General features: G+C 36.8%; 2 protein-coding genes across 3 annotated transcripts in view; one reads left to right on the top strand and one right to left on the bottom strand.

Moving 5' to 3' along the window:
- The window catches only part of ADD3 (adducin 3), a 121674-nt gene that overhangs the window by 93677 nt on the left and 13854 nt on the right, over positions 1 to 14143 (bottom strand). The gene's annotated exons all lie outside the window — the stretch shown is intronic.
- On the top strand, positions 10852 to 11115 carry LOC112406888 (ATP synthase subunit f, mitochondrial-like). The gene is made up of 2 exons (XM_024755913.1): positions 10852 to 10969; positions 11087 to 11115. Exons 1-2 carry the CDS (start codon positions 10852 to 10854, stop codon positions 11113 to 11115), a joined length of 147 nt encoding a protein of 48 aa, XP_024611681.1.

Raw genomic sequence — 14143 nt, 5'->3', positions numbered from 1 at the left:
GTAACTGGGAAAGTTAGTTCCACACGTGCAGTTTCTCTTTCGTCAGCTCATCTAACTTGGCTGTAAAATTTTTGATCCTGTTTCTGTTGCTGAGCAGCTCCTTTCTGGTGGAGTTAGTTATCACTATAATCTTTAGGCTTCCTCACTAAGCAATCCTATGGATGAAAGGAAACTGTGTGGATAAGATATTTACTTTATGATCCATAAGAGAGCAAGTTTACGGATCTTGTACTGTCTAACATAATACTAAAGGGAAAAAAATTTTTATATTTCAGTAAAAGAATCTCTCCCTCAATTCCATTTGGGGTTTGATGGTCTAGTCATTAAATACTACTTAGTTTTAAACATGCCATTTTTAGTTATTCAGCAAATGGCAAGCCAAAGCTAACAGAAACATGGTCTTCCAAATACAACTGAAAATAAAATATGGTTTAGTTTGGTGGTTAATGGGTAAGACAGCTATTTCTTTTTTTTTTCTTTTTTTCTTTCTGTACACGGGCCTCTCACTGTTGTGGCCTCTCCCTTTGCGGAGCACAGGCTCCGGACGCGCAGGCTCAGCAGCCATGGCTCACGGGCCCAGCCGCTCCACGGCATGTGGGATCTTCCCGGACCGGGGCACAAACCCGCGTCCCCTGCATCGGCAGGCGGACTCTCAACCACTGCGCCACCAGGGAAGCCCAGCTATTTCTTTTCTTGTAGGAGGTTATATTTATACATTACATATCCCAAAACCTGAAACATGGCTGGTTAAGCTTTTTTGGTTTAACTTAATGTATGCACTGGCTCACACTAAGCTTGAATATATTTAGTATTTTTTATTACTCACAATACGACACAACTTTCCAGTTTTCCAACCTGGGGATGATTCAAAATCCATATTTAGCTGTAACATTTTAAAAAATTCTCAGATGTCATTTTTAAGGAATTCATGAAAAGCAAGAAATGCTTAAAATCCATGATGCATATTCAGGTTAGAGAATATAAATAGGAGGCTTTGATATAGATAAGTAATTTGTTCATCTGTAGAGTGTCATTGTCTAAGTTGACAGTCTCAAAACCTCATTTCATAGAACAAATTTCATAGCAGTATCTTGGGTTACTGAAATCTTTGATTTTCCTTCCAGTTCAGGTAAAAACAATTACAGACTAGTTTAATTGCTACTAAAATGTCTCTTTACCTGAGAGTTGAATTTAAAACAATTACATTTTATTTTATTCTTGAAACAATATATAATTAGAAAATAGCTTGCTAAAGAAATTATCTGGCCTATCAAAAGTAAATGTAAATATTAAGGTATAAGAAAAATTACATTTACAAAAAACATCAAAATGCCCCCAAAAGATATGAATATCAATGTAAAGACATACCTCATAGAAATGAACATTTCTATGTAAAATTATAAAATTTCTATGTAAAGTTGTCTTATAATTTTAAAACAAAAGTTTTAAACACAAGCATTCTATCCCCCAGGCTAAGATATCTATAACTGCCAAATATAATTTTAATTGTGATTTTTTTTAAAAAAAGAGTAATCACAAAAATAAGCTCTGAGATCTGCTAACACATTACTACTTAAGGGCATTATTTCCCCCCAGTATATTCTAAGAAACAAGAGTTCCATGGGATATTAATACATTTTATTAGAGAGACTGATTGATTTCCCTGGTCTATGTGGCATATTTAATTTGCAATACACTGAGGTTTTTGTTTTTTTTTTTAAGGTCAACCCAGTACTTAGCAATACTTCTCAGTCTTTGCTATGCTAATATTCATTATGAGCCTTTAAGAGAAAAAGTGCAGAAAATAGTTTCCCAAACATTTGGAACTATTTTTCCTGGGAAATCTTTTAAAACTAATGATCTACAGAACATACTGTGGGAAATGCTGCTCTGGGGCATGAGGTTTCTAATGTGAACATGAAAGTGTATATTAACACTTATACAGGTTAACTTTGAGGATAAAAAGGAGTCATATTAGTTCTTCAGGTCTAATCCCCATGTATGTTGTTTGAATTCTTTTTCATTTGTGCCAAGTTGTCTTTCACTAAGCCTATCTACCACCTCACCTTAAACAGAGTATTAGTTTAAAGCTAATTCTACACAGAAAGTGAGTTGCCTACCTTTACTAGGTTTAACCCATCTGCACATCAGTATCATTCTTGTTCATAGAGATTAAGGGGAAGCAAGTTATGATCCCAGGAACTCAAAATAGAAATGAAAAACAAATGAATACAATACAATGAACCTACTGTTCCTGCTGTTTATTACTTATAAAAATGCATGAAGTATCTGCACTACATATATTACAATGTTTATACTACATACATTTCAATATAGCACATGAGAATTTTAAAATTAAATTTTAATTTATTTTAAAAATAACTATACTTCAAGAATACTGCTCCTGCTATGAAATTCCATTCCCCAGAAATGGGCTCATCTGATTAGCACAACTGATCTGCCAGCTGGATGGATCCCAAGTAAATTTCAAACTGGCATTTGGCAAAATATCCCTGTAGCCAGCATTTTACATGGAATACAAACTAAAGATGCATTCCGGGATTGCCCTGAGAACCAAACAATTGCATGGTAAGATGAATATATACAACTTATCCTCTTTATGCTAAATTTACAAGATAAGCAGTTTAAATAATACTTCAAATTCTGTGCTTCAATTCTGCTTACATTCATTCTGTGTAAGTCTGTTGGTGTCTAACACTGGATTAAGAAAGACTGCCATCTGGTAGTTATAGCAACCCTTTACTGACTTGGTCGGAAGTTGAAGACCATGAGCCTCAAAGAAATGCAAACCAGGTTTATTACTATGAATATATCAAAATCTTTTTAAAAATAGTCATGGAAGAGCGTTTTTCACTTAAAGAGAAACATCGTGTGTGCTTTCACACTCATGCATTATATAATCGACCTACAAAAGTCAAGTTTTAAAAGGGGTTAAAAGGATGAGTGAATTAAATAAGCAATTAGGTCCACATTCCCTTCACCCACAAGGCTACCACTGTCCCTTTTATAAAGCCTAGGGATGTGAGCCAAATTAGTCCTACTTGTTGGCCGTTTAACTCTAACTTTCCTTAATCATGTGTGTTCTTGGGTACCCATTTTCTCCTCTCAATGAAGTTTCACAGGTAAACAACACTTCAGATGAAGAGTAAATAACAATATAAAAACACTAAAAACATGCATACAGCACATGAGCATACCCAAAGCGTTTTCAAACTCATCACAATCTTATTAAACCATGAAGGAAAGTCGGAGAGGTAGAAAGACAATGAGTATCTCAGATTCTATAATTTCCTAGGGTTACACAGTTAGGGATGGTAGAGCTGGGAAAATTGAATCTACACCACCTAGTTAGAAATGTTATTTTCTTTCTAGTATATCACAGTTCCTTTCCTGAAATAACAGTATTTTACAGTTTACACAGCTTTTAGTATTATCAATATAATGTGTGTACATGTATAAAAGGGCTTTGCATTTTTGAATTGGCCCAAACCTCTCTGTGGCCCACCTCCAGTCTAGTTTCACTCCTTGAACCTCTTCGATCTTCCTTTTCTCCCCTTATTTTTATTTTCAAAGTCAATATCACTTGCTTGAGCCTAAGTGAAGGCAGCAGAGTAAATGCAGCATCCAGCCTTCCAGAGCACTCATGAGTTATGACTATATCTACTCTAATTTATAGACAAGCATGCCAACACATGGACTACTTCCCTTGCTCTCATTCTTAATGCAACAATGTCAAGGACACAGCCATTAAACGATGGCCTAGGATTATACAAGACTTATCCAGCTCAATACGCTTATTCTATCCCATTATTTTACTTCACCCCCTTTGTCTATAAAAAGCCCCTTCCTTATATGGCCAGTCTCTGAAGTCTAAGATTTGATATTCCTGGCATTCAGAGTTCTCTTCTTGTATCTCTTCCTGAAGACATCTGAAACATTCTTTGTTGATTGACTTTAGAAGGGATGCTCTTTCACAAGAGGCTTTTAGATTATCTGTCCTGCTCAACAGGCTGTCAATAAGCCTAAGTCTCTCCATTAATGTCTGGGCCACTCACTAGGTACTAGACAGGGGAGGAAAGTGACCTGGAGTGAGGAGCACTGAAGTCATTCACCAAGACAAAGGAAATCAACTTAAAGATCAGTCAACACCATTTGGCAAGAGACCCCTTTATAGAGAGCACTCTGTTTCAGACTAAAGTACACACATAGTTAATGGAAAACATGAGTAGAGCATAATAAAGCAGAAAGAACAATGGCTCTGGAATCAGAGAGATTTGGGATGGGATCCTGATTTTGCCACATAGCTGCCACTAGCTGACCCAGGGCAAAGTCACAATGTATCTGAATCTCTTTTGTCATTTATAATTATCAATCTTGAAGAAGTGATGTTAGGATTCAAGATTTTATGTAAAGCACCTAGCACAGTATCTGGTACATGGCCAGTGCCCAATAAATAGTAGCTATAAATTAATCTTTTTAATCACCTACCTTCAAGAAGAAGCTAGTCCGGAGATAACAACCATTAGAGGTTGTGGGCAGAGTAATTTTTTTTTTAATTCCTCATGAAAATAAATAAATACATACATACATACTTCATGAATTGGGAGAGTTAGAGAACAAGGAGAGACAGTGGCTGCTTGTAGGCAACAGCTCTCAAAACAGCACTGTAATACAAAGTGGCCCAGCCAAGTCAGCTGGAATAGCTGCAGCTAAGGCATCCTGAGGGAGCATTTCCCTGAACCTCTGCAAGCTCCCAACAGTAAGAACACAACATAAACTTCCCTGTCCTTATAATAGCATTGTCCAATAGAAATAAAATGTGAGCCGTAACTGCTTTTATTTTATCTATTTTTTTAAAATAAATTTATATACTTATTTATTTTGGCTGTGTTGGGTCTTTGTTGCTGCACGTGGGCTTTCTCTAGTTGCAGTGAGTGGGGGCTACTCTTCGTTGCGGTGTGCACGCTTCTCACTGCGGTGGCTTCTCTTGTTGTGGAGCACGGGCTCTAGGTGTGCGGGCTTCAGTAGTTGTGGCACGTGGGTTCAGTAGTTGTGGCACACGGGCTCAGTAGTTGTGGTGCACGGGCTCAGTAGTTGTGGTGCACGGGCTTAGTTGCTCCGTGGCATGTGGGATCTTCCCAGACCAGGGTTCAAACCCTTGTCCCCTGCATGGGCAGGCAGATTCTTAACCACTGCACCACCAGGGAAGTCCCCATAACTGCTTTTAAATTTTCTAGTAGTCACATTAAAAACGTAAAAAGAAACAGGGTAAATTAATTTTAATAATATATTTTATGTAACCCAATATATCAAAATATCATTTCAACATGTAATAAATATTAAAAATTGAGTCATTTTACAGTCTTTTTCTTGTACTCAGTCTTAGAAATCTAGTGTGTATTTTACACTTAACAGTACATCTCAATTAATTCTAGCTACATTTCAGGTGGTCAGTAGCTACACACAGCTAGTGCTTGCTGTATTGGACAGTGGGGCCCTACAATCCTGACACCAAGCCTGGGCCCAGTCCACAGAATCTACCCCAATACTTGTTACTCACTATCCCACTAGGGACCTTGAAAGCCTTGTTATTAGAAGATCTCACTTTTAAAATGTAAACATCTCAGGAAAAGCAGTGAACTAATTAACATTTCAACAGAGATTATCTGATACAGGTTAGCCACCTGGAAAGTCAAGAGGAAGAAAGCAAAAGAAAGCAAAAGAAAGCAAAAACAGGGGGTGCTGAGAAGGGAATCTTAAGGAAACCAAGGACATATTTTGCCTAGTTCACAGGTTAGCCTAGATTCATGCCACTTAATACATGGCACAAACCTTCTCTAGGTTGCCTAGCCCTAGATTTCTATTATTATATCAAAAGCTCACACAATCAGTTATGACAAAGATCTACACAAGAATGTAACTACTAACACCTGTAGGGAGCTGTAAGAAATTGGTAAAGGAATGCCAATCACGTCAATTAACACCATTTCATGATTGCCAATCAGCACAGTGTATTCCAACCAGGTCAGTGCCTTCAAAATTCCACAAACCTTAAAGAACTTTTAGTAAATAAGACCTCTGTCAGGGGTCATTAGAATAATGAAAAAGTCTGGACAACTTGAAAAGCTGGTAACTATAAGAATCCTCTATCTCAGGTGTCAGTGATAACAATCCATGCATTTGGACAATTATGCCTTTAGTTACCTTGTTTGTTAAAGTTCACCTATAACTGTAAACAACTTTCAGTCAGGTAAGAAAATGTGTCATGTGGTTTGCTCTTTTGCAATTCAAAAACTACTTTCAAAGTCTGTAATGCAAAGTGCAACCAGATGCTATTGGCAAAGAACTGAATCTTCAAATGTGACCGATTTCCAAGAACATTACCACAGATGTGGGCTACACGTTGGGTGCACACAAAGCTTTGAAAAGTTCATATCTAATCTAATCATCTGTTCAGAACACTCCACGCTTTCCCACATTTCAGTGAATTATAAATTTCTCAAAATGCATAGCAAATCAGAAATATATGTGACTGAAAACTCCCTCCTAAATAGATTCAGAACATGCTATACAGCTAATGACACAGAAAGTCCCCGTTCTATCTAAAAATACAAATTGATGTTAATGCCTGAGCAAGAAGAAAAGGTCACTTGCATTGTAACATAAAGCTCAGTCACCAAGTGGCAGCTTTGCTTCCATTTAGAAAAGTTTTCCTCAGTTCCAATTACTACACAAGTTTACAATCATCAGTATACTATCACTCTGAAGACAAGCCTTCTGAAGTAGATGCAAAACATAAATTCCCTTGTGGTAAAAAGATAAAGAGGTATCTTTAATAATTGAGATTTTTCTCTTAAATAATTGAAACAAATTTTAGAAACATATGCAGGTTCTATTTTTACTGATTATTGAAATAAGTATACTGAAATAAAATTGACAAAATTCATTTCTATTTCAACAACGTAGAGTATGAACTATTTCACATCATTACTTTGTGAACCTTTCAGATAATGGTCCTGAATTAAAATCTCAATTAAACACAATGCTTAGGGACTACTTTGTTCTGGACAAACATTGAATCCCAATCAGTTTAGAAAACAGGATAGGTTTCTTTACTCTATTTCGACATTTATTTTAGGCATACCTACCTCCTTCCTTATTCCTATCACAAGCAGGGATTTGGGAGTGGGGGACATAAGCAAGCAACAATCATTTACTCAACACAAACTTATTGAGCACCTCATAGGTACCAGATACATAGGACATACTTCACATACATCATCTTATTTAATCTTCATAGCAACTCAAGAGATAGGTAATTTTATCCCAATTTTACACATGAATAAAGTAAAAAGGCTCAGAGAAGTGAAGTAACTTGCTCAAGGCCAGCAGGATTCAAAGTGAGATCTGTCCTATTTCCACAACCCAGTGCTGACTCTTCCTTTTCTACCCCAGCTCTCTTCACCTACGCACACCAACTGAAGCTGCCCTCTAAAGTTCTCATTCAGTAATACTGGCATTTCTTCAGCAGCACTAGTTTCTGTAAAGGCGAAAAATTGATAAAACAAATATGATTGAGAATTGTTTTTTCCTCTATGGAGTTTTTCATTTTCCACTCAATTATAGAAGAGCAGAGATAGAGATAGATGGCAAGACTGTAGTCCTCCCAAAATAAATTTCTAGTGGAAGAATCCTCAACACTGATGTGGGACAAAAGAGAAAGATGTTCTAGAGCTGTGCTGTCCGATTTGGTAGCCACCAGCCACATGTGACCACTGAGTACTTGAAATGCAGCCAGTATGAACTGAGATGTACTAAAATGTAAAATATGTACAGGATTTCAAAGACTTGGTATATTAAAAAAAGAGCAAAATATTTCATTAATCTTTCACTGAATCAATATTTCAATGAATCAACACTTCATTAATATTGACTACATGTTGGATATTTTTAAATTGTGTTCAATAAAATTCACGTTTCTTTTTTTTTCAACATGCCTACTAGAAAATTTTAAATTACACTTGTATTTTGGGGAAGGGGACAGCAGTAGTCTAGGGCCTTCATATGAGACTTCAAATAAAACTGTGTACAAAAACCATCCCTGAACAGAAGGCCCAAACCCTTATGACTAAACCTCTTAAAAGAAAATGTAGTGGGTTATCAAAACACTTTGGAGAAACCCATAATTAATTACTCTGATCATAAATGGTAAATAAATGTCAATTCTTATAGTAACCAGCCAAACATGTGGCCTTCTCACTTATGTTCCTCCAAAATCTAAAAGCCATCATTCCAACTTCTGGCTTCATATACATTCGTGAATACATTTATCTTATTGCTTAAGACTTGTGCAAAATATTACAGTTTTCCCTCTGAATGTTGATTGTAAGTACACTAGACCAAAGAAGATACTTGAGTCAAAGTGCGCTGACTTTAGCACCCACGTAAAAGTCATTGCTTCCAATACATCCCTGAAACTCCCTTGTGTGCTTAATCATTTGGTTCTCTTCCATTAAAGGACCCAAGGAATTTCAGGTAATTGAAGCATCTATTTAAAAGACATTTTATTCTCTATAGACCAAAATCTCAGGGAGAAACACTAACAGAAGCTTTTAAAAAAATCAATAATTAACTTAAAAGAAGTATGACATGGTTTTCATAAAATTGACCTATAAGGTTTTAAATACAAATACTGTCATCATGAAACACAGCTAGCCTCCAAGTAGTTTAAATCAACTTAAACACTGAACTCAAAGTTCTCCAGTAAGTACTCTGACCTTGTACCTACTCCTATTAACATTGGTTTAAAATCAGAGCAAAACACATCTTTTATACCCATAGTAAAATCAAAAGCAATTATATTTTATTTACACACCCACCATAATAATGAGTCTTTTCAGTTCCTGAGAAGGATGTATTACATAAGGCCATATGTAGTAAATATTTTGAAAAGACCAGGTTATCTTGAACACTGCCTACTGAAACTGTTGTCATGAAACCAAATGCTATAGCAAAACACTGAAAAAAAAATCTGATAGATTCCATTCAAAGTCCTTGGTATGATGCAACATATGATGGCTAAACATCTTATTTGATAACTGAGTTTGATCACAAAATTATACTAAAACATTAACATTTCTATGACCAATTTCTTCCTTTGCTGTGCCTTATGTAATGGGACACTTAGTTGAAAATAATGGAAAATTGGGGCCATAAATTCTATCATCTATTTTACTGAAACAAATGACCTAAAACTTTTTCTTTTCATCAGAGGGTAGAACTGTTTCTCATTTAAATATGTTCTTTTCCAGAAAGAAAGAAAAAAAAATCAAGGCAGCCAAATACATCTAGTTTGAATTTTCAATATAATGTTCCTAAACACGTCAGTAACACTTACCATGTACATGACTTGCTTCAGTGGTGAGTATGCTTAAACTGGAACAATATATAGAAGATCAGCATAGCTTTTTGTCAAGATAACAAGAAAGTTCACGACATGGTCCAGATTTTTAGAAGAAAAACTTCTTTACAATACAATCCCTAATTCAATGAAAGATTAAAACAAAGAAAGGTACCAACTATTTCTTGAAAAGCAGCTTCAAATCCCTAAGAGATAAAGGTCTCCCATCCTGCCTAAACCCTGCTCTAAGGAAGGTCAAGTGGAATTCTGGTGAACTCCCTCACCCCAGAATTGCATGAATGGGTTAAGATGGCTGGTAATGTGATAAAGTAGAAAAAGCACTAGACTGAGAGTCAGGAATCACAGTTGTGAGTCTACATCAGCCACTCTGAACATGTCATTTCACTCAATCAAACGAAGTCCGTCACCCATAAAAATGAGGTGAGGATTTCCAAAATTCTATGAGTCTAGATTTCATCCTCCTCTTTACTCTCCCAAATTTTGCCTCTCCAAATGATAAAGTTTACAGAGAATTCCCACTTCTGCTCATAATAGAAAGTCTGAATGATTCAACAAAGGCAGAATTTTAGCATCCAATGAAACCTGCAAACCTGTGGAACCCCAATTTCTATTACTGGGGAAAATTCCTTTTTATTGGGTCATGGGGGCAGAGGTCAGCTAGCACCAGTTTGCTGATCCCTGCCTCTCCCATAATTATCACCCCTCACCCATTCACCAACATATAATTGGCACAGCTGAAGGGTGAGGTCTCTTCCAATTATAATGCAGCTAAATTCTTCACTTTGAAATATGTATCAAAGGCCATAGGTTCTGTGTCCCTTGTCTCAATTCCTGGGTCTTGAATGTCAATCATAATCTTTGCTGCATAATACAGACCTGTATAGAGGGTTTCAAATTACAATCTTGATTAGGAACAGGAATAACAGATTTTGTATCACCCAAAATCTTGATCTTAATTTTTCTGATCCAGGAATATAGGAGGGGGAATGGGAAGTTATTGTTGAATGGGTATAAAATTTCAGTGTTACAAGATGAAAAGAGTTCTGGAAATTGATGTTGGTGATGTTTACCCAACATTATGAAAGTATTTAATACACTGAACTGTACACTTAAAAATGGTTAAAATGGTAACTTTTATATTATGTGTATTTTAGCACAATAAAAAGTATTGGCAGACACCCAGAATTCCAAGATGGCATCAGGGGCTTCCCTGGTGGCGCAGTGGTTGAGAGGCCACCTGCCGATGCAGGGGACACGGGTTCGTGCCCTGGTCTGGGAAGATCCCACATGCTGCAGAGCAGCTAGGCCCGTGATGGCCGCTGAGCCTGTGCGTCTGGAGCCTGTGCTCCGCAACGGGAGAGGCCACAACAGTGAGAGGCCCGTGTACCGCAAAAAAAAAAAAAAAAAAGATGGCATCAGTTGCACCAGTGAAAAAGAAACTCATGGATGTTAAAATAGGGGAGCTGCCAAGTTGGATGCTGAGGCAGGATTTTGCCCCTAAGGGCATTGCTGGAGTGTTCCAAAGAGGTTACCAGTGGTATGGCAACAGGTATGTCAACGTGAAGAAAGTTAACACTGCTGGGGTTTCTACAGTACTGGCAGCTTAGGTGCTTTTCAACTACTGCCTTTCTTAGAAGGAACTCAAACATGAGCAACTCTGCAAATACCACTGAAGAAAGCCCACTGCAGAGGACACACTGACCATGACCTTTGCCCGACACTCCTCCTTGAGGAACCTGATCACTGCTGAATCTTTTCATACCCTAATTGAGAACAATGACCAATAAAAGATAACCAGTACAAAAATTTAAAAATACATTGGAAAACTTTTTAAAAGGACCCTTCCACACACAGCACAAATATGAAACTATTATTTACAGTATCTACATAGGAATGACATTCTATTAAATACCATCTAAAGACGAAAAGAAACCAAGTCCAGTATCAGAAAGTTTAGAGTCAGGTAATCCCAAGGCTTGGGAGAAAATCTTATGACTTGGTGGACAGCCAAAGGCAGAGTCAACAAAATAATGCCAAGTACTAAAAAACTAAAAGTAAAGTTTTAGAAGCAGTCCAGTCCAGCTGGCATAACAGGGTAGATGCACAAAGATGGGAAAGGCTGACCATTCTTTTCCTTAGGTACTAGAGAATGTTTTTGCATGGGAGCACTTCTCAGCTGGAATTTGCTTTGTTAGCACATATCATTCCATAAAAGTTACTTGTCATTGCCTAGGGTAAAATATGAGTGAAAGATGATTACAATTACCACCTCCCGCTTTCCATACCTTTGCCTTAAGTGGAGGGGAAGCTAGGAAAGCAAACTCTTTAATAAAAAGAGACAATGAATCGAGAAACCACACTTATGAGAAGAGCAGGGCTGGCTATTTCGCCAGGTTGTTTTGAGCTTACAGCTATTATTTATTTCTTTTGCAGCAATTCATCCACCAGGTGTAGGCAGGCAAAGCCTTGATTCAGGATTTTAAAAATAAAGAATGAAAAATATCTCTAGAATAATATACAAGGAAGAAAGAAAGTGTAGTAGTTCAGGGATGGAGTGACAACTTACTTTTACTTTATACTCTTTTGTGCCTTTTGGATTTTGTTTCATGTCCTCATATTTCATACTCAAAAGTTAATTTCAGGGCTTCCCTGGTGGCGCAGTGGTTGAGAATCTGCCCGCCAACGTAGGGGACATGGGTTCGAGACCTGGTCTGGGAAGATCCCACATGCCACGGGGCAACTGGGCCCTTGAGCCACAACTACTGAGCCTGCGCGTCCGGAGCCTGTGCTCCGCAACAAGAGAGGCCGCGACAGTGAGAGGCCCGCGCACCGCCATGAAGAGCGGCCCCCGCTCGCCGCAACTAGAGAAAGCCCTTGCACAGAAACGAAGACCCAGCACAGCAAAAATAAATTATAAATAAATTTATAAAAAAAAAAAAAAGTTAATTTCAGATATTTTAAAATGAAATTGATTTTGTAAAAATGTGACTCAAATAGTAAGTTTACCTTAGAAATCAAGTTAATAAAATCATTCTTGCTTTAAAAAAAAATCAGCGAGTGTTCTTGTTTCTGATTTTTAAACTTTCATTATATTGTAATGTCTATAAAATATTTTTTAATTTTATTGAGTTGCTTTTGAATAGGTTATTTTAAACATTACTTAATACTTAGAATTTTTAAGCACAAAAGCAAGTTTTATACTGCGATATTTTAGAAGTCAGTTCTGTCAAATCTGGTATTTTCTTTCAGCCATTTATAAAATCACTGTGTCCTAATATAACACCCTCTTTGTACATGTTTTATTAAAGGGAATTACAAACAAACAAAAATGGCCAATCATGCCTGTAAATAAGCGATGAGAAACATCAGAGGAGCCAAATCTTATATCAGTTGTTTCATTAAACAAATGTGCAAAAAAGTCTTATTGGATTGGATTCTCCACTAAATTTACACAGAAAAAAACAAATGACTTTGCACGTACTTCTTTTGACATTTCTAATTGTTTCTTACAGGTGCTTACCATGTGTCACTTTAGAATTTACAAGATAAACCACTAAATGTAATAAAGGGGAAACTTCAAGATGGCACAATGACTTCCTGTAATGACAGCGTACAATACTTAATATTGCAATGCCCAATACTACCTTCAGCTCTTTTTTATTATTCCACTACACAAAAGTTTAAAATGAAACACAAAAGCACAGCATAGGGAGGCAGTTTCATTTGGAAACAAAAATACTATTCTTTTGCCAAAATGATGACTATTCAACCATTTCCAAATGCACAAATGAAAACATATCCAAAGATTGGAAAATTGAGTAATAGCTGACAAGCAGTAAAAATTAAAGATTACGAAATAGTCACATTTCTAAAGTCTTTTATGTATAGTAAGGAAAAGATACATTCAAGACTTGCTGAATCTGCCTAATTTCTAGTTTTACAGGTGTATCTTGCTTCTGTCATAAATCAGAGTATTCGAAATGGAGTAAAACACAATATTTAAATTTCTATCCCTGGTGATCAAATGTTCTCTCAACATCTGAACTGTTCAGCAAGTTGTATGGATTTCTGTCTCCAAAATGTCCCATTCCTCCCTTTCTAACCTCAAAGCCATTGTCTTAGTTCATTTGCTTATCTCTAAATGCTTCCTAACTTGCCTCTCTGCCAACACTCTCTATCACCACATTCTTCACAACAACAAATCTCAGACACATCTGATTATGCCTCTCTTTAGCTAAAATAAGTGCCACAGAATAAAATCTAAATTTCTTAAAATAGCACCCAAGGCCTTCATGATCTGGTGCTCTCAACCTTACCTTCCTGTTTTCTCTCCCACCACATCCATCCACAGATCCACATGCCTTTGCATAGCCTATTATTTCGGTCAGTAATTTACTCTCCTCTTCAACATTTAAGAGATCCTCTAAAGCTCAACTCAAATTCCATCCTCCTCCATGAATTATTTCTTCCTATTGGAATAAACATTTCCCTTTTCTGTGCCCACCTGCACTTCCTTTAAATTGTTGCTATAGCATTGCTCTCAGGTTGGTGCTGGAGTCAGTTACATAAGTGTCTCTTTTTCCCACTATGGTTCTGGTCTGGTTCTCATATGCTTCCCTTAAAATGCTGAAAACTTATCAAGCCACTCAAATAATATGGACCTCTGTTCTCCAGACATTTTTATTCTAATAAAGGAATATA

The sequence above is a fragment of the Neophocaena asiaeorientalis genome, unplaced genomic scaffold (genome assembly GCF_003031525.2).
Source record: "Neophocaena asiaeorientalis asiaeorientalis breed wild unplaced genomic scaffold, Neophocaena_asiaeorientalis_V1.1 scaffold85, whole genome shotgun sequence".
Lineage (NCBI taxonomy): Eukaryota > Metazoa > Chordata > Mammalia > Artiodactyla > Phocoenidae > Neophocaena > Neophocaena asiaeorientalis.
This window is presented reverse-complemented; position numbering and strand designations above follow the sequence as displayed.